Source organism: Microcaecilia unicolor, chromosome 6, assembly GCF_901765095.1.
Source record: "Microcaecilia unicolor chromosome 6, aMicUni1.1, whole genome shotgun sequence".
In the NCBI taxonomy this organism is placed as follows: Eukaryota; Metazoa; Chordata; class Amphibia; order Gymnophiona; family Siphonopidae; genus Microcaecilia; species Microcaecilia unicolor.
In genome coordinates, this window is record NC_044036.1 from 110,468,745 (window position 1) to 110,496,337 (window position 27,593).

At 42.2% G+C, this 27,593-nt stretch overlaps 1 protein-coding gene across 4 annotated transcripts in view; it reads left to right on the plus strand.

Moving 5' to 3' along the window:
• The first annotated feature begins 645 nt into the window (after positions 1–645).
• OLFM3 (olfactomedin 3) overlaps positions 646–27,593 on the plus strand; it is a 129,761-nt gene continuing 102,813 nt past the window's right edge. The window contains exons 1-2 of one of the 4 annotated variants that reach the window (XM_030206236.1): positions 646–778; positions 2,600–2,610. In XM_030206236.1, the coding sequence (XP_030062096.1) occupies positions 646–778; positions 2,600–2,610 (144 nt within the window). Of the gene's footprint in view, positions 779–2,599; positions 2,611–4,398; positions 4,412–21,474; positions 21,518–27,593 lie in introns of all 4 variants that reach the window. The other 3 variants (XM_030206235.1, XM_030206233.1, XM_030206234.1) reach the window with 3 other exon arrangements.

The following is a 27,593-nucleotide window of genomic DNA, read 5'->3' on the forward strand; positions in this document are numbered from 1 at the left end:
AGTAAATGGCCGTGTACTAGAATTAAAGGTAGTGTGTATCCTGAAAACCTGACTGGCTGTGATGTCCCCAGGACAATTTGGGAAACCCTGCCTTACCCTTTTATTTATTAGCAATTCAGTATACTATTTTTCTTCATATGTACCGGGTAAGAGGCAGCCAACTTGGGCATTTTTCTTTTTAAAGTCTGATACTGCTGGTTTCAATGTAAAGCTCAGGTGCATTTCAAAGAGTGCTTATTTTATATTTTACAGAACATTTGTCTTTCTTTTCCTACAAAAGCCGCAGGGGATAAAACAACGGGATGGTAAATACCTATATAGTTCTGCTTTTGAAGCCTATGGTAACATCCCAGTAGGGGTGAAAGCACAGATAATTGCATATGTAAGAGGGATTACTTATTTAGTGGTCCGCATAAGAGAAGCAGTCAGGCCATCAACGTAAGTATCTAGTGGCAAAGAAGAAAAGGGGGGAGGGAGCAGAAAAGGATGGAAGAGGTTTGTGCAGCTTTTAATGGATGATTAAATCTGGGGAGGTTGATCTTTTTTTTTTCTTGCTGGAGAAGTGTACTGCAAGTCACGCCTCTTCCTGCCAGCCCGCACTAGGATGATAATCAGTCACTATGAAAGCTCATTAGCTCCACAGCAATGAGTCCTCCACTGCTCAAGCTTGGTGCTGTTCTTAGTACCATGGCAATGATTTCTAACTGGATGTCCCAAACGCTCCCATCTCTGGTAGGGCTAAACACCACCAGGCTGTCTACTGCAAACACTCTTGTAAGTAGCTATTGCATTTAACTATCTCGTCTTAGTGATGGAGTGATTTTTCTTTAGCAGACCACACTGACTTTAGTGAAGTTGCCTTTCCATAATGTCTGCTTGTGAGATCCAGTACTGATCTTTGCTTATTAATCATTCTTAGTGCATAGATCTGTTTGCAAAAATTAAACTGTGAATTGAGTGCAAGCTACTGTCTTATTGTGGAGGAGAATATGAAAGCAAGGGCATTAATTATTCAATGCTGCTACTTTAAATGGTGTGTATTTCGAGTGTAAAGCCATGAAAATGCTCACAAATGCTATATGCTATGTTGAAATATTGTTGCAGGTTTTGCTGTTCTAGAATATTCATTGTACTGTGTAATAGAGACGTGGTAGACTCAAATTTTCTAGCTCTTTGCAAAGCTTGTTTTAGCAAGTCAGAAGGTAAAAATCAGTATTTCTGTTTTAAATTAAATGTAATTTTTTGTTGGACCATGCAGCTTTCATGCAGATTGAGAAAGACTGCATCTGGCAACTTGATATTCAAGCTCTGCTTGATTTCTATCAGAGAGAAACTTACAGAGAAGTGCCAGAGTAGATACGCCTTTCAGGTATATTTGCTTCATTAAAACTAGACTCTTGAGTGGATGGGACAATTGATTCATAGTGTAAAATATTTTTTTACACTGCCCCAGTTTCTTACAGTATTTTGAACACACACACGTATACCCATATGGTTTCAGAATATGGGAAATTAATTCCACTGGAAATGTCACAAGGAATCCTTCTTTCAAAAGTTGCACACGCTGGGTAATTAAAAGAAAAACGCTAATCGAAGACATCTAGTCACAGTAGTTTAGGACTAAATTCTCTTTATCAATAATGATTCATTAACAAAATCAATATATAATTAACTGAAGTACTCTGGATGGATATAATGACTGGCATAATAAGTCTTAATCACTGATACTTTTCTATGTTGGATTCAATGATATGTATGACAGTAGTCCGAGGTCACCTAAAGAAATGCTGTATTTTTCGCCTTTATCCCATTATAGGAAATGGTTCCTAGCTCTTCGCAGCTATACAGATTGTCAAGATGATAAATGAAACATATCTGAACCTCTGGATGAATTTTACTTTGCTATGTTATAAATTCTAACTTTGTGAATTGTGACCAACCAGTTGATTTGGATGTCTTTTTTTTAACCTACTTTCTGAAAGAAATGAAGGCTTATGGGATCATTATATTGGTGAGTGGGGGGGGGGGGGGGGGGGGGTGAGTGTGTGTTCATATACCTAATAATGGGACCCTATTACTAAAGGGTGTTAAGGGGACCTTGTACTAAGGCATGCTTATGGATTTAGCATGCACTAACAATTAGCATATGTTATATGCCATGCAGCCCATTATGGGGTCCTTTTACAAAGTGGCGGTAAGCCCAATGCGGGTTTACCACTTGCTAAAAGAGAAGTACCGCCGGGCTACCGCAGCAGCCCGGCGGTAGTTCCCACTCCTAGCACTTGTTATATCCAGAACTACAAAAATATTTTATAATGCCAGGTTAGCACGGAAGCCCTTACTGCTACCTCAGTGAGTGGTGGTAAATGCTCACCCTGAAATGGCTGCACGGACATTTCCTGAAAAAAACAAAGACTTGCCTTTTACCTGCTGCGAGAAAAGGGGGCCTCAGCTTGCGTAAAAAAAACAAAAACACACCGATGCCAGCACAGGCCCCCTTTTGCTGCAGCTTTGTAAAGGGGCCCCAAGGGGTTGCACGGCATGTACAACATGCTAATCGTTAACGTAGACAAAATTCATTAGTGTGCCTTAGTAAAAGGATCCACTAACGTGCAGTTAGCGCACAGTAACAGGCTACCTCACAAATGCGTTAAGGGGTTGTGCAGTAGTTTGTCTTTTAAGGTGCATTAAATTTTCTCAGAGGAGGCATGGAATGGGTGGAGCGTGAGCATGGAAGCATTAGCCAACCAGCGTGTTATACTTAGCGTGTGCTAACTAGCTATCGCAGAGTTCACATAGGAGCACTTAGCACCACCTAAATAGAAGGGCAGCAAGTGGTCCTGTGTTACCATCCTGCAGGCACCGCACGCTAATGGTTATATTAATACATGATCTGAAATTTAAAACTAATTAAAGGGATGCTCTGAAAAGGTGGTCTTTTACAAAGGTGCACTAGTGTTTTTAGTGTGCGCTAAACACTAGAGCTGACTTTGTAAAAGGACCCCTAAATTTGGACTTGCACAGCAAAATCCAGCTTTACAATGTGTTTAGCCCAGATTTTATTTAGTAAGAGGGCCCCAATGTTTTTGTTTGCTGGTCTATCCACACCAGATTTTCAGAATGTAGCAAGGGGGGCATAAGGACTACAACAGGGCTTTTTATTAGGGGGGGGGGGGACAGATCCATGCATATATACAGACAACACGTACTCATGTATGCTCCAGAAAGTAGGCCCCTTTCATGTTGGATGGAATTTTTTGTTCCATAAGTGATTGTATTTGAAATAATTAACTATTTTCCCTAGCTACAAATACACTTAGGAGCCAAGCATTATTAAGCTCTTGCAAACAGTTATATAAAAAGAGGCTATGATATGGAGTTGTGATTATCATAGTACAATTATCTCCTATTGGTAAACCCCATTAGCAGCCCTACAGAAAAGAAATCATTGTTTCTCAATACTGAATACTCAGAGGCCTTGATTTTTCTCGATTTCACATACTCTACCATCCCACTAAAATATTGGAATAATTTTATTAGTACAGAAGCAAATTTTGGTGTCACTATTCAAGGAGATTTAACCAACAGCAATTTACCCAGCCAGAAATGGCTCCTGACTAGTTAAATCGCTTTTGCGAGGCTACCTGCTGATATTCAGTGGCACTTAACTGGTTAGTGCCACTGAATATCAGCACAGACCACTAAACTCAAAGATGGCTATTTTGTGGGCAGTTCAATGGCAGAATCAGCACTTATGCAGTTATGTGCCAATATTAATTGCTTAACTGCTTAAGTTAAGCAGCCAAATCAGAGAGTCAGGCCTACCTTTATGTGGTGTCACTTATGCAGTTAAATACTGAATATTGAATTTAACCGCATAAGAGATAGCTGGCTGGATAAACCCATTGACTATCCAGGAATAATGCTGGAGGCAGCTAAAAGTGCTCACTGCCACCAGCTGAATATCAACCCCTATGTTGTTAAGTAAAAGTGTGTGAAGTAAAAATGTTAATAAATACTGTATATTTTCTTAAACATATTATTACACTGTATAAGATATTTGTGTTTATTTGTTTGCCAACCAGGAAATGGGTCTATGATAAAATCCTACTTTATATAGGTTATATGCTACTACATTTAAAAAGCACAACCTTTTTTAACAAGAAGAATTGCATTTTTGAGTGGGGTCTTATATGCTCCTATGTGGATTTTCTTCTAATGTTTATAGAAAACATTAAAGTCCTCTTTACAAAGCCATGGGAATCTGGCAGTAGTTCCAGCATGAGCGCTCAGAAAAAAAATTATATATACATATAATTTTTTTAGCGCTGGGGGCTTACCCACTGGTAATCAGGCATCGCCACATGCTTCCTGATTACTGCTGGGTTAGCACGGAAGCCCTTTTTAGGAGGTGGTAAGGGCCCCCCCCCCTGGGAAATGGCCATATGGCAAGTGTTTAACTTACCGCGTGGCCATTTCCTTTTTTAAAAAGAAGAAAAGCCTTTTACTGACTGCAGTAAAAGGGGGCCTCGGTGTGTGGCAAATCCATGCACCCACGCCACCACAGAGCCCCTTTTACCACCACTTGGTAAAGGGACCCCTTAGAAATCTACTCAATAAAATATACACCAAAATATTAACATTGGGTTGTTAAAAAAGAAAAGAAAAGAAAAATGATGCAGCAAGATTTTGTGTACTCCTTAAAAATGTCAAATACTGTGTGCCCAGATTAATATTGGCATTGGCTAAATAGCATGAACTTGTTGTTTACCAAAAGGGTTTTCCTGTTGGCTTTCAGAGAGGATACAGCTGCAAATGCAGAAAGAAATAGAGACCTATCCATGTGGTAAAGCTAAAGAAAAATAAGTTCCAGGAGAACAGTAAACTGACCTGACAACATATTCAGAACTAGAGAATGACACGGGGACAGGGATGGGGACAGAGCCTGCGAGGACAGGACAGGGACAAAACCTGAAGGGACGGGGCGAGGATAGGGACAGATCCCATGGGGATGGGACGGGAATGGGGACAGAGCCCATGGGGACTTGTTCCTGTGTCATTTTCTACCTTGAAGCCTGTTAATGAACTGGACTGTTATTTATGTTTGAGTGATGCAGACGATATTTTGATTTTTTGGAAAAACAAGCAAACATGCTGGCCACAACTGGCAAAATTAGCAAAGGGGATCTAGTACATTCCTGCTACCAGCACCTCTTCTGAGAAGACCTCTTTTATTACAGGAAAGGCTGTGAAAGACAGGAGAGCTAGACTGAATCCTGAGATTGTTGATGACTTATTCATCCACAGATTAAAAAATCATGACAGTGCTTTATAGGGCATATTTCTCCTCTGCTAGGGCATACAGAACTGGTTGTATTTTGCACCCCTGGACATTTTAACAAGGTGGATTTGGAAGTCAGCTGTTGTTGGGGTTGGAAGGGTAGAGGGTGGTGGTGATGGGGTTATTATAGTTACTTGCTATTATTATTGTTTTCTACTTGTGATTTATAAACAACAGTTGTACAGCATATTGTTCCTTTTTATACTTTAATAAAAAGAGTTAAATATAAAATCATAATTGTTTGAGGCTTTTGCAGATGAGGACAGAACCAGTGAGTATAAGGTGGGGATGGTGACAGAAACTGCGGGGACAGAGCAGGGACGGAGACAGGGCCCCACGGGGACAGGACATGGACAGAGACAGAACCTGAGCGGATGGGGACAGAACTCACGGGGATGGGGCGGTGATGGGGACAAACTTTTCCCCGTGTAATTTTCTATTCAGAACCCTTGTCTTTGCAATCTTTAAAGAGCAGTGTTAGAGAACAAGGTCGGGGGCAGCAGGGGACACACAAGAGGGAAAGCCATAAAGGAATTTGGCCACCCTTTCTCATAAGGGCATTAGTTTCTAATCATTCTTTGCTTTATATCTACTCTATAGTTTTTGAACTACAGTGACTGAACTACATATACTGCTAGTGCTTCAAAACTCACAGACATGAACACCACAGACAAACGAAAGCAATTAGGCAGCTTTGGCAAAGCCTTGGAGAGTCACATTGCTTTTCAGCCTCAAACTGTCTCTTAGGTCCACTTTTACATGCATGGTAAGGCCTTCCTGTGAGTTAAATTTACTAAAGTACACTATCACATTAGGATGCACTAAGACCATTAACTCACTTTACTAGTAAATAGGCCTCAATGCATAAATTGGGACCTGTGATAAATAATGCATGTTAAACACATTAGAGTATTGTTAAATTTCAGTGCCTTTTAAGATATTAGGCCCATATTTTGGCATACAGAAGTGGGCCTCACTATGGGCTCCTTTTACCAAGCTACAGTAAAAGGGAGCCTGAGGTAGAGTCAGAGCATGTTTTTGACGCATGCTGAGGCCTCTTTTTACCACAATGGGTAAACGGCTGTATTTTTAAAAAAGGAAGTGGCCATTTTCTAATCACCTTACCGCCATCTATTTAGGTGATTGTAAAGGCTCATGCATTAACCCAGCACTACAACAAAAACAAAATATTTTTGTAGCGCCGGAAATGGTGCATGCTGGGGGTGGGAACTTTGGGGCATGGCAAAGTGGCGGTAGATCTACCACCACTTTGTAAAAGGGCCCCTATATATGCTAAAGATATTTGCATGGAACCCTTATTCAATAAAATTCTACATAAGAACATAACATAAGAATAGCCATACTAGGCCAGTCCAATGGTCCATCTATTCCAGTATTCTGCTTCCAACTGTGGCAAATCTAGGTCACAAGTACCTTGCAGAAACTCAAATTATAGCAACATTGCATGCTACTGATCCCAAGGCAAGTAATGGCTTCTCCCATGTCTATCTCAATAGCAGATAATGGCCTTTTCCTCCAGGAACTTGTCCAAACCTTATTTAAACCCTGATACGCTAACCGCTGTTACCACATCCTCTGGCAACAAGTTCCAGAGCTTAACTATTCTTTGAGTGAAAAAAATATTTCCCCCTATTTGTTTTAAAAAATGTTTCCTTGTAAATTCCTTGAGTGTCTCCTAGTCTTTGTACTTTTTGAAAAAGTGAAATATCTATTCACTTTTATCAGTTCTACACTACTAAGGATTTTGTAGACCTCAGTCATATCCCTCCTCAGCCATCTCTTTTCCAAGCTGAAGAGCCCTAACCTCTTTATCCTTCCTTCATATGAGAGGGTTTCCATCCCCTTTATCATTTTGGGCGCTCTTTTCTGAGCCTTTTCTAATTCTATCTTTTTTGAGATATGGCAATAATAATAATTGAATGCAATACTCAAGGTGAGGTCGCACTATGGAGCGATACAGAGGCATTATAATATTCTTGGTCTTATTTTCCATCCTTTTCTTAATACTTCCTATCATCCTGTTTGCTTTTTTGGCCACCGCTGCATACTGGGCAGAAGATTTCAGTGTATTGTCTACAATGACACCTAGATCTTTTTCTTGGGTGCTGACTCCTAAGGTGAGACACTGTACTTACATGATCTTTATTTTTAATGGAATGGCATATTGATTAAATACATAATCAAATACACAAACACTTAAAAGGCAAGTCTATAACTTGGGGCCTAAAGATAGGTGCATAAGTTTATTTATTTACATTTAACTCACACCTTTTCAGTAGTAGATCAAGGTTAGTTACATTCAAGTGCACTGAGTATTTCTCTGTCCCTGGAGGGTTCACAATCTAATTTTGTACCTAAGGTAATGGAGGGTTAAGTGACTTAACCAAGACTACAAGGAGCAGCAGTTGGATTTGAACCAGCTACCTCTGGATGTCAAGACAAGTGCTCTGGCTACTAGACCACTTCTCCACTAGAAACAGTGACACATACTGTCTAGAAAATATGGGACCCCTTATATAGCTTCAAAATACTTTGCAATTGTTTAAACATTTAGGGCTCATTTTACTGCCTAGATAATAGGTGTCAGTAAGTGTTCACGCACTGTTGGCCACACGGTAATGGGGAAATTAGCATGTGGATATTAATAGGAATAATGGAAAATGGGGCCATTTTAACGCAAATCAAAAAGTGCCCTCAGCGTGAGGGAAACACCCATGCTGGGGATAGTACTGGTCACTTTTTAATGGAAACATTAAACCACAGCCTGCATAAAAATAGTGGGAATGCCCCCAAAATGTGCTGCATAAAATTTGCACCTACTGCACAGTAAAATCCTACATTAAGCTGTGGTAACTGCAAATTTCACTAAAAAGGCTCCTATATTTTTAATGCAAAACTATTATATTTTTAATGCAAAAGAAAAACAACCTATATCTCCAGCAGATACAATTAAGGTTTCGCAATAACATCTGTGTTGACATAATAACTTCAGCAATAGTAAATTAATGCAAAGCTCATTTGTATGTCATTAACACGAGCCGTTAACATGAGCTAATTAATGTACATTTACAGCTTATACTAATGCAGTTCTCCTCATTGACCTCTGAGAATTTGTAATTAAAATGTTTACAAAAGTATTAATCATTTTTATAGAAAAGCTGAACTAAAATATCCCTTTTGCATAAATTTCCCTCTAAACAGTAAATTCTTATTAGTTAGAGGGAAGTCTTGTACTCATTCCCTTTATAATCCTAGAACAATGCTCTCACTAAGTCTTCCATTAAAACTGTACTTTACTGAACAAATATTAGAAATCAAATGAGAGACACTGAATTGCCCCAATCATATACAGTGGGGGAAATAAGTATTTGATCCCTTGCTGATTTTGTAAGTTTGCCCACTGACAAAGACATGAGCAGCCCATAATTGAAGGGTAGGTTATTGGTAACAGTGAGAGATAGCACATCACAAATTAAATCCGGAAAATCACATTGTGGAAAGTATATGAATTTATTTGCATTCTGCAGAGGGAAATAAGTATTTAATCCCTCTGGCAAACAAGACCTAATACTTGGTGGCAAAACCCTTGTTGGCAAGCACAGCGGTCAGACGTCTTCTGTAGTTGATGATGAGGTTTGCACACATGTCAGGAGGAATTTTGGTCCACTCCTCTTTGCAGATCATCTCTAAATCATTAAGAGTTCTGGGCTGTCGCTTGGCAACTCGCAGCTTCAGCTCCCTCCATAAGTTTCAATGGGATTAAGGTCTGGTGACTGGCTAGGCCACTCCATGACCCTAATGTGCTTCTTCCTGAGCCACTCCTTTGTTGCCTTGGCTGTATGTTTTGGGTCATTGTCGTGCTGGAAGACCCAGCCACGACCCATTTTTAAGGCCCTGGCGGAGGGAAGGAGGCTGTCACTCAGAATTGTACGGTACATGGCCCCATCCATTCTCCCATTGATGCGGTGAAGTAGTCCTGTGCCCTTAGCAGAGAAACACCCCCAAAACATAACATTTCCACCTCCATGCTTGACAGTGGGGATGGTGTTCTTTGGGTCATAGGCAGCATTTCTCTTCCTCCAAACACGGCGAGTTGAGTTCATGCCAAAGAGCTCAATTTTGTCTCATCTGACCACAGCACCTTCTCCCAATCACTCTCGGCATCATCCAGGTGTTCACTGGCAAACTTCAGACGGGCCGTCATATGTGCCTTCCGGAGCAGGGGGACCTTGCGGGCACTGCAGGATTGCAATCCGTTATGTCGTAATGTGTTACCAATGGTTTTCGTGGTGACAGTGGTCCCAGCTGCCTTGAGATCATTGACAAGTTCCCCCCTTGTAGTTGTAGGCTGATTTCTAACCTTCCTCATGATCAAGGATACCCCATGAGGTGAGATTTTGCGTGGAGCCCCAGATCTTTGTCGATTGACAGTCATTTTGTACTTCTTCCATTTTCTTACTATGGCACCAACAGTTGTCTCCTTCTCGCCCAGCGTCTTACTGATGGTTTTGTAGCCCATTCCAGCCTTGTGCAGGTGTATGATCTTGTCCCTGACATCCTTAGACAGCTCCTTGCTCTTGGCCATTTTGTAGAGGTTAGAGTCTGACTGATTCACTGAGTCTGTGGACAGGTGTCTTTCATACAGGTGACCATTGCCGACAGCTGTCTGTCATGCAGGTAACGAGTTGATTTGGAGCATCTACCTGGTCTGTAGGGGCCAGATCTCTTACTGGTTGGTGGGGGATCAAATACTTATTTCCCTCTGCAGAATGCAAATAAATTCATATACTTTCCACAATGTGATTTTCCGGATTTAATTTGTGATGTGCTATCTCTCACTGTTACCAATAACCTACCCTTCAATTATGGGCTGCTCATGTCTTTGTCAGTGGGCAAACTTACAAAATCAGCAAGGGATCAAATACTTATTTCCCCCACTGTAAAAGCATATTATACATATACAAGGGTTGATATCCAGCAGCTTCTGCCCAAATAAGTGCCATTCATTAGGGCCAACCATTGATTTTGATCATCATATTATGGATAATGCAGCTGAAAATCTTTGCTGACCTCCCTGGCACTATTCAGTAGTGTCGGGGCAGTCCAAGGGTAGAGTCAAGACAGAGCCAGATGTTATCCAGTATCGCTGATATTCAGATAACTATGGAGCTCTTTTTACTAAAGGACATTAAGGGGCCCCCAATGCACATCAATTTCGAATTACCACCTGGCTACTGCATGGCCTGGGTAGTAATTTCATTTTATACGTGCATCCACTACGCGGTGGTAATCATCATTTGAACGTGCGTTGACCATTACTGCCCGGTTAACATGTGAGGCCTTACTGCTAAGTGAATGGGTGGTGGTAAGGTCTCAGACCCAAAATGGACGCGCGCCAATTTTCATTTTGACACACGTCCATTTTCGGCCCCTCAAAAAAGGCATATTTTACAGGTGCGCTGAAAAATGGATCTGCACACTTCCAAAACACACGGCTACACTAACGCAGGCCACTTTTCAGCACACCTTGGTAAAAGGACCCCCTAAGGGCATCTTTGATTAAACTGTGCTAGTGATTCCTGTGTGGCAAATGTGATGCAGCCCATTGAAATTGAATGGACTGTGGCACATTTTATGCACTGGGAATCCCTAACGCAGTTTAGTAAAAGAAGCCCTCAGTGCTTCAGTCAGCATGTGAAGCTTACTGTGGTGTTTAAATATCAGTTAGACAGTTTATTTTTGTTTAATATATATTGCATTTTAGAATAACCAGAAAGTACTACCCAGGAGCCATTAGTCATGCATCCTCAGTCTTTCCTTACCTGTCATAGGAGTTTATATCAAGTCAAAATGCAAAGGCACACAAAACAAAAATGTCTCCAGTCAACTACTGATGACAAGATCTAACGTTTAGGCTGATTTTTAGGTAGGGCTGAATGGCTAATCTAACTTGAAGAACATTTTTTCAGTGAACATAAGAGGCGTATTTTCAAAACAGGAGGTCTTTTACTAAAACTTAGCCTGAGAGGAAACATTACTTTTTCGTAAGGGGTGTCTGCTAGCAAAGAAATGTATACTTCAAAATTGGACTTCAGAGGCAGTGCCAGAATTTTGGCACTGGCGGAATATGGTCCACCAGCTGCTGATGTGGGAGGCAAGAGAAGCCAGAGGATCCCCAAAACGAAAATCTCAGTTTTTGAAAATCTGGGGAAAATATATAGATACCCTATCAGCTAAGGGTAAGAGTTTTGTGCTTAATGTGCTGTAGACACTATATTGAAGTTGAAGGTGGGTCAATTCCTTCTGTAGGATGATTATGAGTTTTCCATGGGGAGGGAGAGAATAGGAGGGTTAACGGAGGGGAATTTTTGGGGGTGGGGGAACTGGGAAAGGGGGGTGGGAGAAAAGGAATAAATAAGTGAAAGCAGTAGACTCGATCTGTTTGATTAGAAGGGAATTTCATGACTGGTTGTACGTATTGAATATTTAGTGTTGATAAAAGTATACACTGTTTTCAATAAAAACCGTTGAAATATAAAACTTAGCCTGACTTATCTGCAGCAGAGCCCATAAGGATAAAATGGATCCCGCTGCAGATAATGAGCTAAGCTTTAGTAAAAGACCCCCTTAGACTTACAAAGTTTCATTATAACCTATGGAACTTTGTATGACTAAGTATTTTGAAAATGAGCCCCATAGGCAGCTAGATTTTTGGCTATACATAGAAAAGTTGGCTGCTTAGATGGAGGTTGTTCAGCTTTGACTGAAAATAGATACCCTTGCAAAATCACAGTGTTATCCTTACCTCATACCAAAATTCAAAATTAAGCAGAGGATTGACAACCCTAAAGCCCCATTCTCCCCAGGTATCCTTTCCATCCTCCTGCCCAGGATGAGAATTTGAACAGGCAACCATCATAATACCCCCAAACTAATGCCACTTCCTGAAGCTGATCTGGAGAGCTGACAATCCAATCCTATTATCGTTGACACAGAAACATTGCATGCTAAGCTAAAGGCTCTATTTTCCTTCTGTCTTGGCTTTATGGAAGGTATGGGAGATTTGTAGATGAGGATGGAGAAATAGAGACTGCAGGAATTGAAGGAGCTTTTCTTTAATGGAAAGAGAATGGTTATATGAGGGTGTGAGCACTCAAGATCAATTTTGGAAAGCAGTAGGAGAATTGCAAGATCATAAAAAGAGGGCTTTTGGACATCTGCTCAACTTTTGATATTGGATGGCATGAGAGGATCTGGCCGGCCATATTTAGTGCTGCTATGGTAGTGTACAGATTGGGCTGCCAAGTTAGGAGGTAAGGGGAAATTCCATAAAGAAGGCACCAAAATATAGGTACCAAGAATGTGTGTAAATGACCAGAATGCTAACACACACACACAAACATATATTCTGGCTACACATTTCTATAAAATGGTGTCTAAATGTAATGGAACCAACTACAGGAAGGGTCATTTTAGATCTAGTCCTTAGTGGATTGAAGGGTATAGTACAAGAGATAATGCTGTTGGATCCGCTGGGAAACAGGGATCATAGTATGATCAAGTTTGAGGTAATATCTGGAGTGAAGCCACAAAGGAAATCTATGACTATGATAAAATGAGGAAAATGGTTAAAAAGAAGGTAAAAGGATCAGCTGTAAAGTTAGGATGTAAATCAGGCAAGGACATTGTTTCAAAATACCATCTTGGAAGCCCATAATAGATGCATTCCACATATTTACAAAAGTGGAAAGAAGAGAAAACGACAGCCAGAATTGTTAAAAGGTGAAGTGAAAGAGGCTGTTAGAGCCAAAGGAATGTCCTTCCCAGAATGGAAAAATGATCCAAATGAAGAAAATAAGAAGCAACGTAAGCACTGGCAAGTTAGATGCAAAGCACTGATGAAGAAGGCTAAAAGAATATGAAGAAAAACTCACAGTAACAACTTTTTCAAGTACATCAGAAGCAAAATGTTTACAAGGGAATCCATTAGACCATTTGATAATGAAGGAGAAAAAGGAGCACTCTGGGAGGACAAGGCCATTGTGGAGAGACTTAATGAATCCTTTGCTTTTTTTTCTTTATGGGAAAAGACATAAGAGATCTACCTGTACCAGAAATGGTTTTCAAGTTGATAATGCGGAGGAACTGAAAGAAATCATGGTGAACCTGGAAGTCAGCGAAATCAACAAAATAAAGAATAGTAAATCACCTGGACCTGATGGCATGCATCCAAATGTACGGAAAGAACTCAAACATGAAATTGCTGATCTGCTGTTAGTAATTTGTAACCTGTCATTAAAATCATCCATAGTACTTAAGATTGGAGGGTGAGGGAAATGGGTCTTGATATACTGCCTTTCTGTGACATTTTGCAACCACATTCAAAGTGGTTTACATATATACAGGTACTTATTTTGTACCTGGAGCAATGTCACATGAAAGTGATGTTCATAGGAAAGAATAACCCAAATTATACATAGACAATACTAGGTACCACATTAGGAGTCACTAAATAGGAAAAGGATTTAGGCAAAAAAGCAGTCAAAAGAATGATTAGAAAAAGAATGGAGAATATCATAATGCCACCATATCGCTTCATGATGTGATCACACACATTGCTGCATCTCAAACAAAGATATGATGGAATTAGGAAAGGTACAGTGAAGGGCAAACAAAATGATAAAGAGGATGGGATGACTCTCCTAAGAGGAAAGTCATAGGAGAGTCATCCCATCCTCTTTTTGGTACCATTTACTAACTCTCCTATGAGGAAAGGCTAAAGATGTTATGGCTCTTCAACTTGGAGAACCTATAGCTGAGAGGAAAAAGAATAGAGGTCTGTAAAATCATCTATGGATTGGATTGGATAAGCATGATTCAGTTGTTTGCTCTTTCATGAAGTACTAAAATTACTGTAGGGGAGATGACAAATCAGAAAATGTTTAACTTAACACAGAATCAAGCAGTAGAATTCTGATAAAAGCTGTTACTATAGGTTTGGATATGTTCCTGGAGGAAAAGCCCATAACACACAAAACAGAATAGTACTCCACAAATGAATCCAAATCAAGCAAAGACAGTGGAGATGACTTGTCTCAGAATCTTTAATAACCAATCTTCAAACTACTTAACACGGGCCAAATTTTGGCTTTAAGGCCTGCATCAGGAGTCTTATGAAATTCCTATATAATCTATGGTTATGTGGAAAATAGAACCATTCCACAGGCAAAAAGTCCATAATGATAGACTTAAGAAAAGTCACTGCTTATCCATGGGGTAAGTAACATGGCATATAGCTTCATTTTGGGATCCTGCCCGGTACTTGAAAGCTGGGCTTGATGGAACTTTGGTCTGACCCAGTATGGAAATGCTTATGTTTTTATTAACATAATTAGTGCCCAATCTCTGTAATTTGCCCACTGTATACTATTGATAAGTATCTAGTCTGTGTATCCCACTGACCCCATTATGGAATAAGCTATCCCAGTTCAATGGCGAGTGGTCCCTCTATAGTGTGCAAAGGTCTATCCACACACTTCTCCCTTTCAGATATGCTTTAGCTCAGGGGTGAGCAACCTACAGCCTCACAGACCAAATGTGAGCTGCCATTGAATCTTATGTGGCCCCTAAAACCATGGAATGTGTACACAGAACATTTCATTATCCAGAGTTTTGATGATTTAAAATATTGCATTTCACAAAACTTTTCAGAAAAGCCATTCTAGAAATTTGTTTTCATTATTTTTAGTTAAATATTTATTTATTTATCACAGAAGGTTTATGGAGCTCTGTACATTTCCCATTCTGACAATAAATAATATTACAACCCACCAGGGAAAGTATTGGCATTCATGTGGCCTTCTGTATATAAAGGTTGCCAACCTCTACTCTAGCCATTATGTGGTTTGAACTTCATGGGACCTGTTTCAAATCCAGGACTCCAGAAGAAATATAACACCCTTTTTCATAGAAGATTCTAACAACAAATCTCACATAAAGTGACTCTAGATCAGGCTTCTCCAAGTTCAGTCCTCAAGGGCTGCAATCAGGTCAGATTTTCAAGATATCAGTGGTGTTGGCTGCTTAGAACTTCGGTTAAACAGAGTGATTCAAGATTAACATATATTTTATCATATTATGCATGGGCTCAGCAAGTACAGACTTCTATTTTGAAACACTGGTCAACATTATCATATCATGCAAGGTTTGAACAAATCCCAAGATTTTCTTATACTCATGGCCCTAATGTGGGAGAGGAATTTAGTAGGCAAACAGATGTTTTGTTAATGGAAAATGTAGTGGGGGAGGGGGGAGTCATACATGTTGCAACCACTGTGTCTACTCTCAATATGTTATGGTTACTGATAAAAATGGATACCTAAATTGCAGTGATATCATGTTATAAAGAGTGTTACTAATTGCGATTCAGATGTGGTGATTTATGAGATTCAGGGTCCATGTGGGTTATGGTACATAGGAAAGACAACTAGGAAAATCAAATATCAGATCGCACAACATTTAAGTATAGTTGTACCATTAGTAGCAAGCGGTAATGTGAATGTGCTGATTAGCAAAGGAGCACACACTCTCCACCCCTGACACACACCCCCAACAAAAATTCAATTGTTTTTAGCGCACAGGTAGTGTGTGCCAATTAAGATCTTACTGTAGGATGCCTGAGTGTGTCCCTCGGTAAGTCCTTTTAAGCTGCAGTAAGCTCTTAGTTAGGCTCATAGGAGAATGCCTACTGTTTAGGCTTTATTGATCTTTTCTCTCATTTAGGGGAAAAAAATCCCAACCATGATGAACAAAGTAAAAAATGTCATAGTCATGAAGTAGTTCTTCAACTAGAATGAAAGTATGATTACTAATATCACATAGAACATGTTTCCAAATGTTGACATTCTATTAGTACTTTCAAGGATAGTTGAAAGCATTATTCCTGTCATTACTAGCTATTTGATTTCTGAAGCTCGGAAGCTAATTACTACTGGAATAGTTTAATTTGGCACAGTGTATGGCATCAATTATAATATACCAATGTATTTAACAATGTCTGTGCAGCACTACATACGTCTAACAGTACTATAGAAATGATAAATAGCAGTAATAGTAGTAGATACAATGATCGTTAAAAATGAACAGCCTCAACACTGATTTCTGTTGGCCAGTGGCCATTACATTTCCTTTCCTAAGGGATGATATTCCAGTTTTCAAAGAACTGGAATAAATACAATGGTGAAACACATTTTGGTTATTCTCATTTTTTCCTTAAGTATTAATTTAATCCATATAAAAACTTTATTATTTTATTGGCCTCTCCAAATAAGAAACCTTAGAATGCAATGATGATCTCCAGGCATGAGCACACATTCTGCTGCATGACTTATCTTCTGCATTGTCAATAATCGCACGTGGAGGGGCATTTTTGATATGACAAATAAGTCCAGCTTTGGACATTTTGCTAAAAACGTACAAAATTCAAGTGGGAAATATAGCAATTTTCAAAACAGAAAATTTTCTATTTTTTTTTTAAAATGGCTATTTGCTAGATGTTTTGTGCTCTGTGCGCTTATCTCAAGCCATCGGGATGTAGGAGGAGCCAGCATTCTTAGTAGACTGGCCACACAGACATCTCAGGAGAATAGTGGGGTACCCTAGAAGGCACTGCAGTGAACTTCAAATAAATGCTCCTAGGTACACATCTCACCTTTGCTCCCTTATCTTGTGTGCTGAGCCCCCCCCCCAAAAAAAAAAAAAAAACCCACCACCCACAACTGTACACCACTACAATAGCCCTTATGAGTGAAGGGGGCACCTATGTGTATGTACAGTGGGTTTCTGGTGAGTTTTGGAGGGCTCACAGTTTCCACTACAAGTGTTATAGGTAGGGGGAGGTATGGGCCTGGGTACACCTGTCTGCAGTGCACTGCACCCACCACTAAACTACTCCAGGGACCTACTTGCTGCTCTAATGGACCTGAGTATAATATCTGAGACTGGAATAGAGGCTGGTAAGTAATGTTTTTAATCACATTTTTTAGGGGTGGGAGGGGGTTAGTGACCACGGGGGGGACGGCGGTCATCCCTGATTCTCTACAGTGATCATCTGGTCATTTAGGACACTTTTTATGGCTTATTCATTGTAGATCAAAACGTCCAATTTATAGCCCTGGATGTTTTTGCTTTTTTCCAATATGACAGAAAAACATCCAAGTGTCACGGGCATGTTAAGGGTGGGATCCCACCCTGAACATGCCCCTGACACTTCCGCTTCTGATTTGAACACACTCCTGATGGACTTCATAGAAAAACATCCAAAAATTGGAGTCAAAAATATCAATGTGGGCATTTCTGTGAGAAAAACAACCAAATGCAGATTTATGCCACATTTTGGACATTTTTCTCTTTTGAAAATGAGCCCCATAATCTCTCCTCTCAAGTCATTTCATCGACTATCTCTTTCTGCATGCAATTCACACTTGTCTTTCTGACTTACAAGTGCTTTCATTCTACAGCTACTCAGTATCTTTCCTCTCTTATTTCTCCCTGCTTTTGTCTTTGGGAACTGCAATTACTCCACCATAACCACACCATACTGCACTCTCCCCATTTCAGAAAATTTGAAGATTCTTGGAGTCACCATTGATCGTAACCTCACACTTGATACCCACATGAAGAACACGATGAAAAAGATGTTCTGCTCGATGTGGAAACTCAAAAGAGTTAAACCTTTATTCCCGAGAAACAATGGTAATAAGTCATCTGGACTACTGTAACACTCTGTACACTGGCTGCAAAGAACAGACTATAAAAAACTCCAGACAGCCCAGAATACCGCAGCCAGACTCATATTTGGAAAACCCAAATACGAAAGTGCGAAACCCTTAAGAGAAAAACTTCACTGGCTCCCTCTCAAGGAACGTATTGAGTTTAAGATCTGCACGACCGTATACAAAATCATTCACGCGGATGCCCCACTTTACATGTTAAACCTAGTGGACCTACCGCCCAGAAACGCCAAAAGATCAGCCCGCAAATTCCTCAATTTGAACTTCCCCAGCTGTAAAGGACTCAAATATAAGCAAGCATACGCCACTACCTTCTCATACAGAAGTACACAGTTATGGAACGCACTACCCACAGCCCTGAAAACCATAGATAATCTAACTAACTTTCGCAAATCCTTGAAGACACATCTCTTCAACAAAGCCTACAACATGAACCCTTAACGACACAAATCACCACCCAACTCATTCAAATATCAAAATGCAACTCCTACACCACCCTATCTAACAACTACTTCTCTAATTCCTCATATATTTTCTGCTTATACTAATTGTATACAAGATCCTGTCATGACTATGTCATAACTACACTACACGTAAGCCACATTGAGCCTGCAAATAGGTGGGATAATGTGGGGTATAAATGTAATAAATAATAATAATAATAACTCTGCTAAAGGTTTAAATCACTTTAATCTGTGCCCTTATCCTCCAGCACCAATTTCAGACCACATTCCTTCCATCTTGCTGCATAGAGACCAGTAAGGTCGATAGACTTCCTCAGCCAGTGTATCAGGCTCCGTCTCTGGCCCTATTCAAATCCAGATTAAAAGTTCATCTTTTTGAGGCTGCTTATAAATCTTAAACCCTTATTCTCCTGTTTAGTGCCCGTAATCATTCCCATAATAAATGAAAATCTCTAACCTCTTATCTGTCATTTTTTGGTCTTAAATAGGTTGTAATCTTTGTCAAGCAGGGTCTGCCTCATATGCATTTGTGTACAGTACTGTGTACTTCTAGTAACACTTTAGAAATTATAAGTAGTAGTAATAGTTGTAGATTTAATGAAGAGATTGAAACAAGTAATGCTCCCAAATACTGTGCAAAGAAAGTTAGAAGCACTGACCCCAGATGAATAAAAATAATGAGAGCTGAAGTCGCTTGCAGTTTTTTTCAGTATTCGGTGTTAAATTATGTCAGCTTTATGGTGTTCTTCCAGTTATATTTAGGGAATAGGGAATATGGAAATATGGTTTAAAAGCAAAAAAGCTAAACAGGGAACAGTGCAAACTGAATTTGGATTTGTTAGTATGGTAATATTCTGAACTTCAGCAGGACAAGCTTGCAGTAGTTGTTATTAACATTTCTTGGTGCAGTTAAAACTGTCAGTAATCTTCTAATTTGATATTCAAAGTGATTTAACCAGGAAAGAGAGGCTCCTGCTTCTGAAATCATGCTGGTCAACCCAGGAACATATATTTAGCAACACTTAACTGGACACTCTAGTTAGTGCCGGCAGGGCCGTGCCTAGGGTCTCTGGCGCCCCCCTGCAGACTATCAGTTGGCACCCCCCCCCCCCCCCCCCGGTGAAAATGATCGCTCACCACTTGCTACACTGACAGGAATTGTCAGCAATATTCTTAGAAACAAATTGCTATACATTGCAAAATAAGATAGCAGATGTAAATTCTCAAAGTAGACATATTCCAAACGCTAAAATGAAAATAAAATGATTTTTTTCTACCTTTGTTGTCTGGTGACTTTCTTTTTCCGATCATGCTGGCCCAGTATCTGAGTCTGCTGCTATCTGTCCTCTTAACTCCATTTCCAGGGCTTCCTTTCCATTTATTTCTTTACTTTCCTCCTTTCTTCTTCATTTCTTGCTCTAGATCCATTTCCAGCAATTTCTTCTCTCTCCCTGGGTCCTGTCCTCCCATCCATGTCCATCCTTGTCCCTCTCTGCCCTTCCCTCCTCCATCCATAGCCAGCAATCCTCCTCTCTCCCCTCCCCTCCATTTCCAGCAAATTGTCCTCTCCGTGGGCCCCCATGTCCATCCTTGTCCCTCTCTGCCCTTCCCTCCTCCATCCATAGCCAGCAATCCTCCTCTCTCCTCTCCCCTCCATTTCCAGCAAATTGTCCTCTCCCTGGGCCCCCATGTCCATCCTTGTCCCCCTCTGCCCTTCCCTCCTCCATCCATAGCCAGCAATCCTCCTCTCTCCCCTCCCCTCCATTTCCAGCAAATTGTCCTCTCCGTGGGCCCCCATGTCCATCCTTGTCCCCCTCTGCCCTTCCCTCCTCCATCCATAGCCAGCAATCCTCCTCTCTCCCCTCCCCTCCATTTCCAGCAAATTGTCCTCTCCGTGGGCCCCCATGTCCATCCTTGTCCCTCTCTGCCCTTCCCTCCTCCATCCATAGCCAGCAATCCTCCTCTCTCCCCTCCCCTCCATTTCCAGCAAATTGTCCTCTCCGTGGGCCCCCATGTCCATCCTTGTCCCTCTCTGCCCTTCCCTCCTCCATCCATAGCCAGCAATCCTCCTCTCTCCCCTCCCCTCCATTTCCAGCAAATTGTCCTCTCCGTGGGCCCCCATGTCCATCCTTGTCCCTCTCTGCCCTTCCCTCCTCCATCCATAACCAGCAATCCTCCTCTCTCTCCCTTCCCCTCCATTTCCAGCAAATTGTCCTCTCCCTTCACGCGATTTCCAGCAAATTGTCCTCTCCGTGGGCCCCCATGTCCATCCTTGTCCCCCTCTGCCCTTCCCTCCTCCATCCATAGCCAGCAATCCTCCTCTCTCCCCTCCCCTCCATTTCCAGCAAATTGTCCTCTCCGTGGGCCCCCATGTCCATCCTTGTCCCTCTCTGCCCTTCCCTCCTCCATCCATAGCCAGCAATCCTCCTCTCTCCCCTCCCCTCCATTTCCAGCAAATTGTCCTCTCCGTGGGCCCCCATGTCCATCCTTGTCCCTCTCTGCCCTTCCCTCCTCCATCCATAACCAGCAATCCTCCTCTCTCTCCCTTCCCCTCCATTTCCAGCAAATTGTCCTCTCCCTTCACGCGATTCGCGAACCGCTTAGCACTGCTTAAAAAAAAAATTACACATCAGCAGGAACAGGCTGCTTCAGCCAATCCCAGGGGCCTTCCTTCAGCGTGTTCCGCCCAAGGGCTGAAGGAAGGCTCCTGGGATTGGCTGAAGCAGCCTGTTCCTGCTGACGTGTAAATTTTTTTTTTAAGCAGTGCTAAGCGGCAGCGCGGTTCGCAAATCGCGTGAAGGGGGGGGGGGGTGGGGAGGTGGGACGACGCGACGGCAACGAAGAGGAGAAACAAGAGAAGTGCTGCGTGTGCCGGTAAGCTGCTCAAAGGCACAGGGGACGCCGTCAACACTGCCAGGTGGGGACCGGAGCCGGTTTTAAAGGTCATGGTTGGGCTAGGGAGGCTTAGCCTCCCCAAGCCTCTTATACGGGGCGCCTATGCCTCTGCTCTTTCCTCCGCACCCTGGGGCCTTTAAATCTTTTACTTCCGGTCGCAGCAGCGTCAGTGAAAGCGGAGCGCTGCCGACATCTCCCTTCGCGCTCTTGGTTCCCTCAGTGTCCGCCTTCTTCTAGAAGGCGGGACACTGAGGGAACCAATGAGTGCAAGGGAAGGGAGACGTCGGCAGCGCTTTCACTGACGCTGCTGCGACCAGGTAAAAGATTTAAAGGCCTCGGCAGCGCGGGGCGAGAGTAAGCACCGCGGCGGCGCCCTCCAGAGGTGGGCGCCCCCCTGCGGCGCTTACCCCGCTTACCGCATCGGCACGGCCCTGAGTGCCGGGGTGGATTGAAAGTGCAGTCTGGGGCAGAACTGGGAGCTGCTGCATAAAAAGCAGTCTTAAGTATGCCTGGTTAGCTATGTACTGTAAGTATGGCACTAGATATCGACCGTTCCTGGATAGCTTTCATGCACAGCCGAAAACCTGGATATTGAATATCTGAATCTAATTGGTATGAGTAAAATCAGTCTTCCACGCTTGCAATTGGTGCAAAGCATAGCTATCATATTTCAAAGTACTGCACTGGTGTAATATGATAGAAAGAGGAGAGGAGGAAAGAGGGCGCAGATGCTGTATGGAAGAGGGTGGAGAGACAGGAGGGAGGAGGGAGATACTGATGGAAGGGAAGAGAGAGTGTGGAGGTGTTGGATGGAAAGGGGGAGAAAGGGGGCAGACCCTCTATAGAAGGGGAAGAAAAAGAGGGCAGATGCTGGATGGAAGGGGAGAGAAAGGAGCAGATTTTGAGGGTGTGACAGAAAGGACGGACATGATGGAAGGTGGAAAGAAAGGGGACAAATAGGGGACAAATGCTGTATAGAATGGGAGACAAAGAGGGCAGTTAGTGAAAGACTGGAAATAAGGAGAAGAAAGATAAGAGAGCCAGGGTGAAGGAAAGAAATGGAGACCTGCAGGTAGACACAGCAAAAAAGAAGGAAATTGAAGACTAGATAGAAAATCTGGACATAGAGGCAGAAAAATAAATTGAAAGCCAAAAGGAAAAGGAGAGAAAAAATTGCCAAGTGGACAGGAAATCCTGAAAAGAGACTTAAGAGAAGATGGTGGAACTTAGAAACCAGAGAAGTAAATGACCAGAAAATAAAGGTAGAGAAAAGAATGTTATTTTTAATTTAGGATAAAATAGTGTGGTACACATGTTTATAGAAACGTAGAAACATGACAGCAGATAAGTGCCAAATGGCCCATCCAATCTGCCCATCCACAGCAACTATTATCTACTCCTTAACCTAAGATTAATAAATTGTGATAAAGTCACATCCAGGATAGTTGGGTTAAGGCAGCGTCAGTCTGAACTACAAGTCCCAGAAGGCATTGCAGGCAAGGAACCAGGGGGTGAGATGGGAAACCTGGACTGGACTCCTAGCTGCAATAAGGGAGGACATGGGTGTAAGCTAGGAGGAGGTGTAGATTGGCTGCCACTAGGGGGAAAGAGAGATAGGAAACCCTGTGTGCAGGAGCTACTCATTAGGCTCATGCTCAACGCAGCTGGTATGGGTATGTAGAGAAGCTAATTAGTGGAGAATGATTGGTTGTGAAGGCAGAAGCCAGGGATTGATTAGGCAGGTGGGAAGGAGTCTCATTAGTTCAGTTCAGGGAGAGCAGCAAGGAAGGGGAGAAGCAGTGGCAGGCTGAAAGCCCTTGGGCAGGGAGGGCAGAAGCCAGGGATTGATTAGGCAGGTGGGAAGGAGTCTCATTAGTTCAGTTCAGGGAGAGCAGCAAGGACTGGGAGAAGCAGTGGTAGGCTGAAAGCCCTTGGGCAGGGAGGTACCTAAAGTACTGAAGCAGGCTGAAATTCCTTGGGTGAGAGGAAGTCCCAAAAGTATTGAATTCACTGTGAAGCTGATGCAGGGGAAAACCCTTGGATAGAAGGAGTCCCTAAAATATTGAACTCTCCTGAAGGTAAAAAGGATAGAAGGTAGAAACTGCTGCTGGGTGACTGAACTGTGATGATGAACTGAAAGAACTGTTTGTCTTGGGAATTGAATTATTGTTTATTATGCATTGGATAAAGAGCCCAGACTGGAGCCTGTAAGCCTGTATTGAATCCTGGAATGTGCTATGCTGCTGTTGGAACTGTGTACTAGAAACTTGCATGGAATAAAAGTCCTTAAGATTGAAGTTACTGGTGGACATCTATTTCTTCATTGTGCCGGGAGCCTGTGGCTGGAGGAGATTGTTCTATCCTTGGCTGCACAAGAGAGGCGCCTGGTTTCAAAATATAAATTAAAAATGGAATTAAGAAGATATCTGTTCAATGGACAAACTTTAATATGTTTTTTGCTAACTGTTGGAGACTAAAACCTCCTTTCTCAGGTCAGGACAGGATACTATAAGAGCAGTTTACTGACTTGACCTGAGGAAGAAGGTTTTGGCCTCTGAAAGCCAATTGAAAAATGTTTTAAGTTAGGCCAATAAAATATCATCTTATATTCCATTTGTTTTGTTTTATATGTATTTTATTTATTTATTGGGATTTATTAACCGCCTTTATGAAGAGATTCACCCAAGGCGGGTGCATTTGTATTTGTTAATTTGTAATATAGTGATTGGACTATATCAGTTTTTGAAGTTTACGTCTGTTATTTTTCTGTTTTGCACAGCACAGGGGGACAAGCATCATTGTTTCTCTGGTGTGCACTGTATGCAGAGTCTCGCTTCTTTGGGGTTCCATTTTTGTCTGCATATTTCAATTTTTAGTCTATGGTTACTTAATCTATACTGGGATCTGCATTCTGTATTTGTGAAAGATACATGGTTTCTTGTTAATATTGTCTGGCTTATTTAGTTTTTCCTTGTGTATTGATATTTTAGGAGGTCCCCTTTTGCCTCAGCACTTGCCATGCAGCCATTTTGGTGAGGAGCCCTTACTGCCACCCATTGAGGTGGTGGTAAAGGCTCCCATGCTAACTCGGCGGTAACTGGGCAGCATGTGTCACTGCCCAATTACTACTGGGTACACACCGGTGCTACAAAAATAAATATATTTTTGTAGTACCAGATATTATTTATTTATTTATTTATTTTACTGTGCTTATATCCCACAATTTCCCACCTCTGGCAGGTTCAATGTGGCTTACAACAATTGAATAACAAACAGACAGGGTACAATAAACAGAAAGGGGTAAGCAGGACAGTAAGTTAGAGAAAATAGATGGGTCAGTCCAGGATAGCAGTGTCAGTCCATACTGGTGGCTTCCTGAGATTAACGAGGGCGAACAGGATTTTTGGAGTAGGCTTGCTCAAATAAGCCGGTCTTAAGCAATTTCCTAAAAGCCAGGTAATCTGGAACCGTTCTCACTGATTTTGGCAGGGTATTCCACAAGTGAGTGCTGACGTAGGTAAAGGTGGAAGCATACATGGTCTTATACTTCAGCCTAAAACACGTAGGGTAATGGAGGGTTAGGTATGAACGGGCAGTCCTGAGTGAGTTTCTAGGAGGGAGGTGGACAAGGGCATCCATGTACGCTGGGGCTGCTCCATAAAGTATCTTGTGGACTAGGGTACAGATTTTAAAATGTATACGCTCTTGCACAGGAAGCCAATGTAATTTCTCATGGAGTGGACTGGAACTGGTGAACTTGGAGGCACCATAGATGAGTCATGCTGCTGTGTTTTGGACGGTTTGTAGCTTCTTTAAGAGTATGCCAGTGCACCCCGTGTAGATGCCATTGCAGTAATCTAGTCTGCTCAAGACTAAGAATCTGACTAGATCGCAGAAAACTTCTCTGAGGAAATATGGTTTCACTCGCCTTAGCTTCCAGAGAGAGGAGAATGCTTTCTTGGTGGTTGAGATGGTATGTTCCAGCAGCGTTAGGTTCTGATCTACTATGACACCTAGTATTCGAAGGCTTTCAGAGATGGGCAAGGTAAAACCTGGCAAGGATAAGTTGGTGCACTGGGAATGGGAAGTACCATTGGGCTGCTGCAGTAGCCTTTTCAGCAATTGGTAAGCCCGTGTTTGGGTTACCGATTGTTACAGTGCTGCAGAACATCACTGTTCACATCACCAACAGGAAGATACTGGATTGGGGAGCCAGTGCTGACTGAGAACCGAGAGTTGAAATACCTGCATATATTTCTGAAATACTGTTTTAATATATTATTTTGGAGTGCATTCAGATTTTTTTTGTGTGCATAGTTCTCTGGAGTATATGTGTGCATAATACCATAAGAAACAGAGCTACTGGGGAGGTAGCTGGAAGATAGTGAAGGGGTCCTTCTCTATTGTGTTCAAAAATGCCCCTACTGCCCCCCTTTTTTTGTTCTTACAGGGAGAGCAATATTCCCTCTAAGCTGTGCTAAATGTCCAGTAGCTGAGTAAAGTTTAGAGTAGCTATAAACATATAGTTAAATTAAACGTGAACAAATAGGGAAAGCCTAAAGAGCATGGCTAATGGAATTCTTTCCAACCTCCCTGCTAGTGTTTATGTATATGTGTTTCTGCATGTCTGTATTTAGTTTAGTTTAACGTAACATAACATAGTAGATGATGGCAGAGAGACCTGTATGGTCCATCCAGTCTGCCCAGCAAATAAACTCATTACATATGGTATGTGATCAGTGGTGTGCTGGTAAATTTTTAACAGGCGCTCTCCCCGGTCCACCTCGGTGCCCCCCATCCAGCTCTGTGCCCCCCAAAATTGCAGAGCTGGCTATAGCCAGTGGGGGGGGGGGGGGGCAATGCATTACTCTCTCCAGGAAAAAAAAATTAAATGATCCCAGGTTCCAATCTAATTCATGTTTAATGTGGGATAAAATGCCATAAATAAGTAAATAAATATAAACTTTTAATGTTGAGCACCTGATTCTCAAAGGGAACATATTCCAAACACTATAATGAAAATAAAATGATTTTTTTCTACCTTTGTTGTCTGGTGACTGTTTTTCTGATCATGCTGGCCCAGTATCCGATTCTGCTGCTATCTGTCCTCTTAACTCCGTTTCCAGGGCTTCCTTTCCATTTATTTCTTTCCTTTCCTCCTTTCTTCTTCATTTCTGGTCTTCAGCTTCTGCCTATTTTCTTCATCCATGTGCAGTTTTTCTCCTCTCTTCCTTTTCCCTTATCTTATCTCCTTCCTCATTCTTCCCTTCCCTCCATCCATGTCCAGCAGTTATTCTCTCTCCCCTCCTCTACCCTGCCCAGTATGCACCATGGCCAGCGACCCTTCTCTCCCCTGCCCTCCATCCACCCATGCCCAGCAGTGACCTTCCTTTCCCCTGTCCTCCATCCACCCATGCCCAGCAGTGACCCTTCTCTCCCCTGCCCTCCATCCATCCATGTCCAGCAGCTCCCTTCTCTCCCCTGCCACCCCCTCCCGACTTGTTTCACAAATTCTCCTGCTTCCTCCCTCCCTCCCTCCCGATCCGGTCCCTCACTGACCCTACCTTGGCCATCAAATTCTTCAGGGCAGGCAGTGTTGCCTGCCCGCTGCCATCGCTGACTTTCCTCCGCTGCCAGATCGCGCTTCAAAATGGCCGCCGAGACTTACAGAAGTCTCGCGAGGCCGCCTCTGGAAGACTTGGCGGCCATTTTTAAAGCGCAAACAGGCGGCGAAGGAAAGTCAGCGATAGCAGCGGGCAGGCAACACTGCCTGCCCCGAAGAATTCGATAGTCAAGGTAGGATCTGTGAGGGACCGGATCCGGAGGGAGGGAGAGCCGGCTCACCCTTTCCAACAACCGGCTCGCAAGTCCGGCCAAAATTTAACAACCGAATCTTGCGAGCCGGAGCGAGCCAGCTCCAGCACACCACTGTATGAGATACTTCATTGTTAGAGTCTTGACATACTGCCCTTCAATATATATGAGCAGTGTACAATGGAGCAAAACAAGTTACTTGGAAAGAAAAGGAACTCCACTGCAATGAGAGTCAAGAATAGCAGGGAATAAAAATATAGAGTAGGG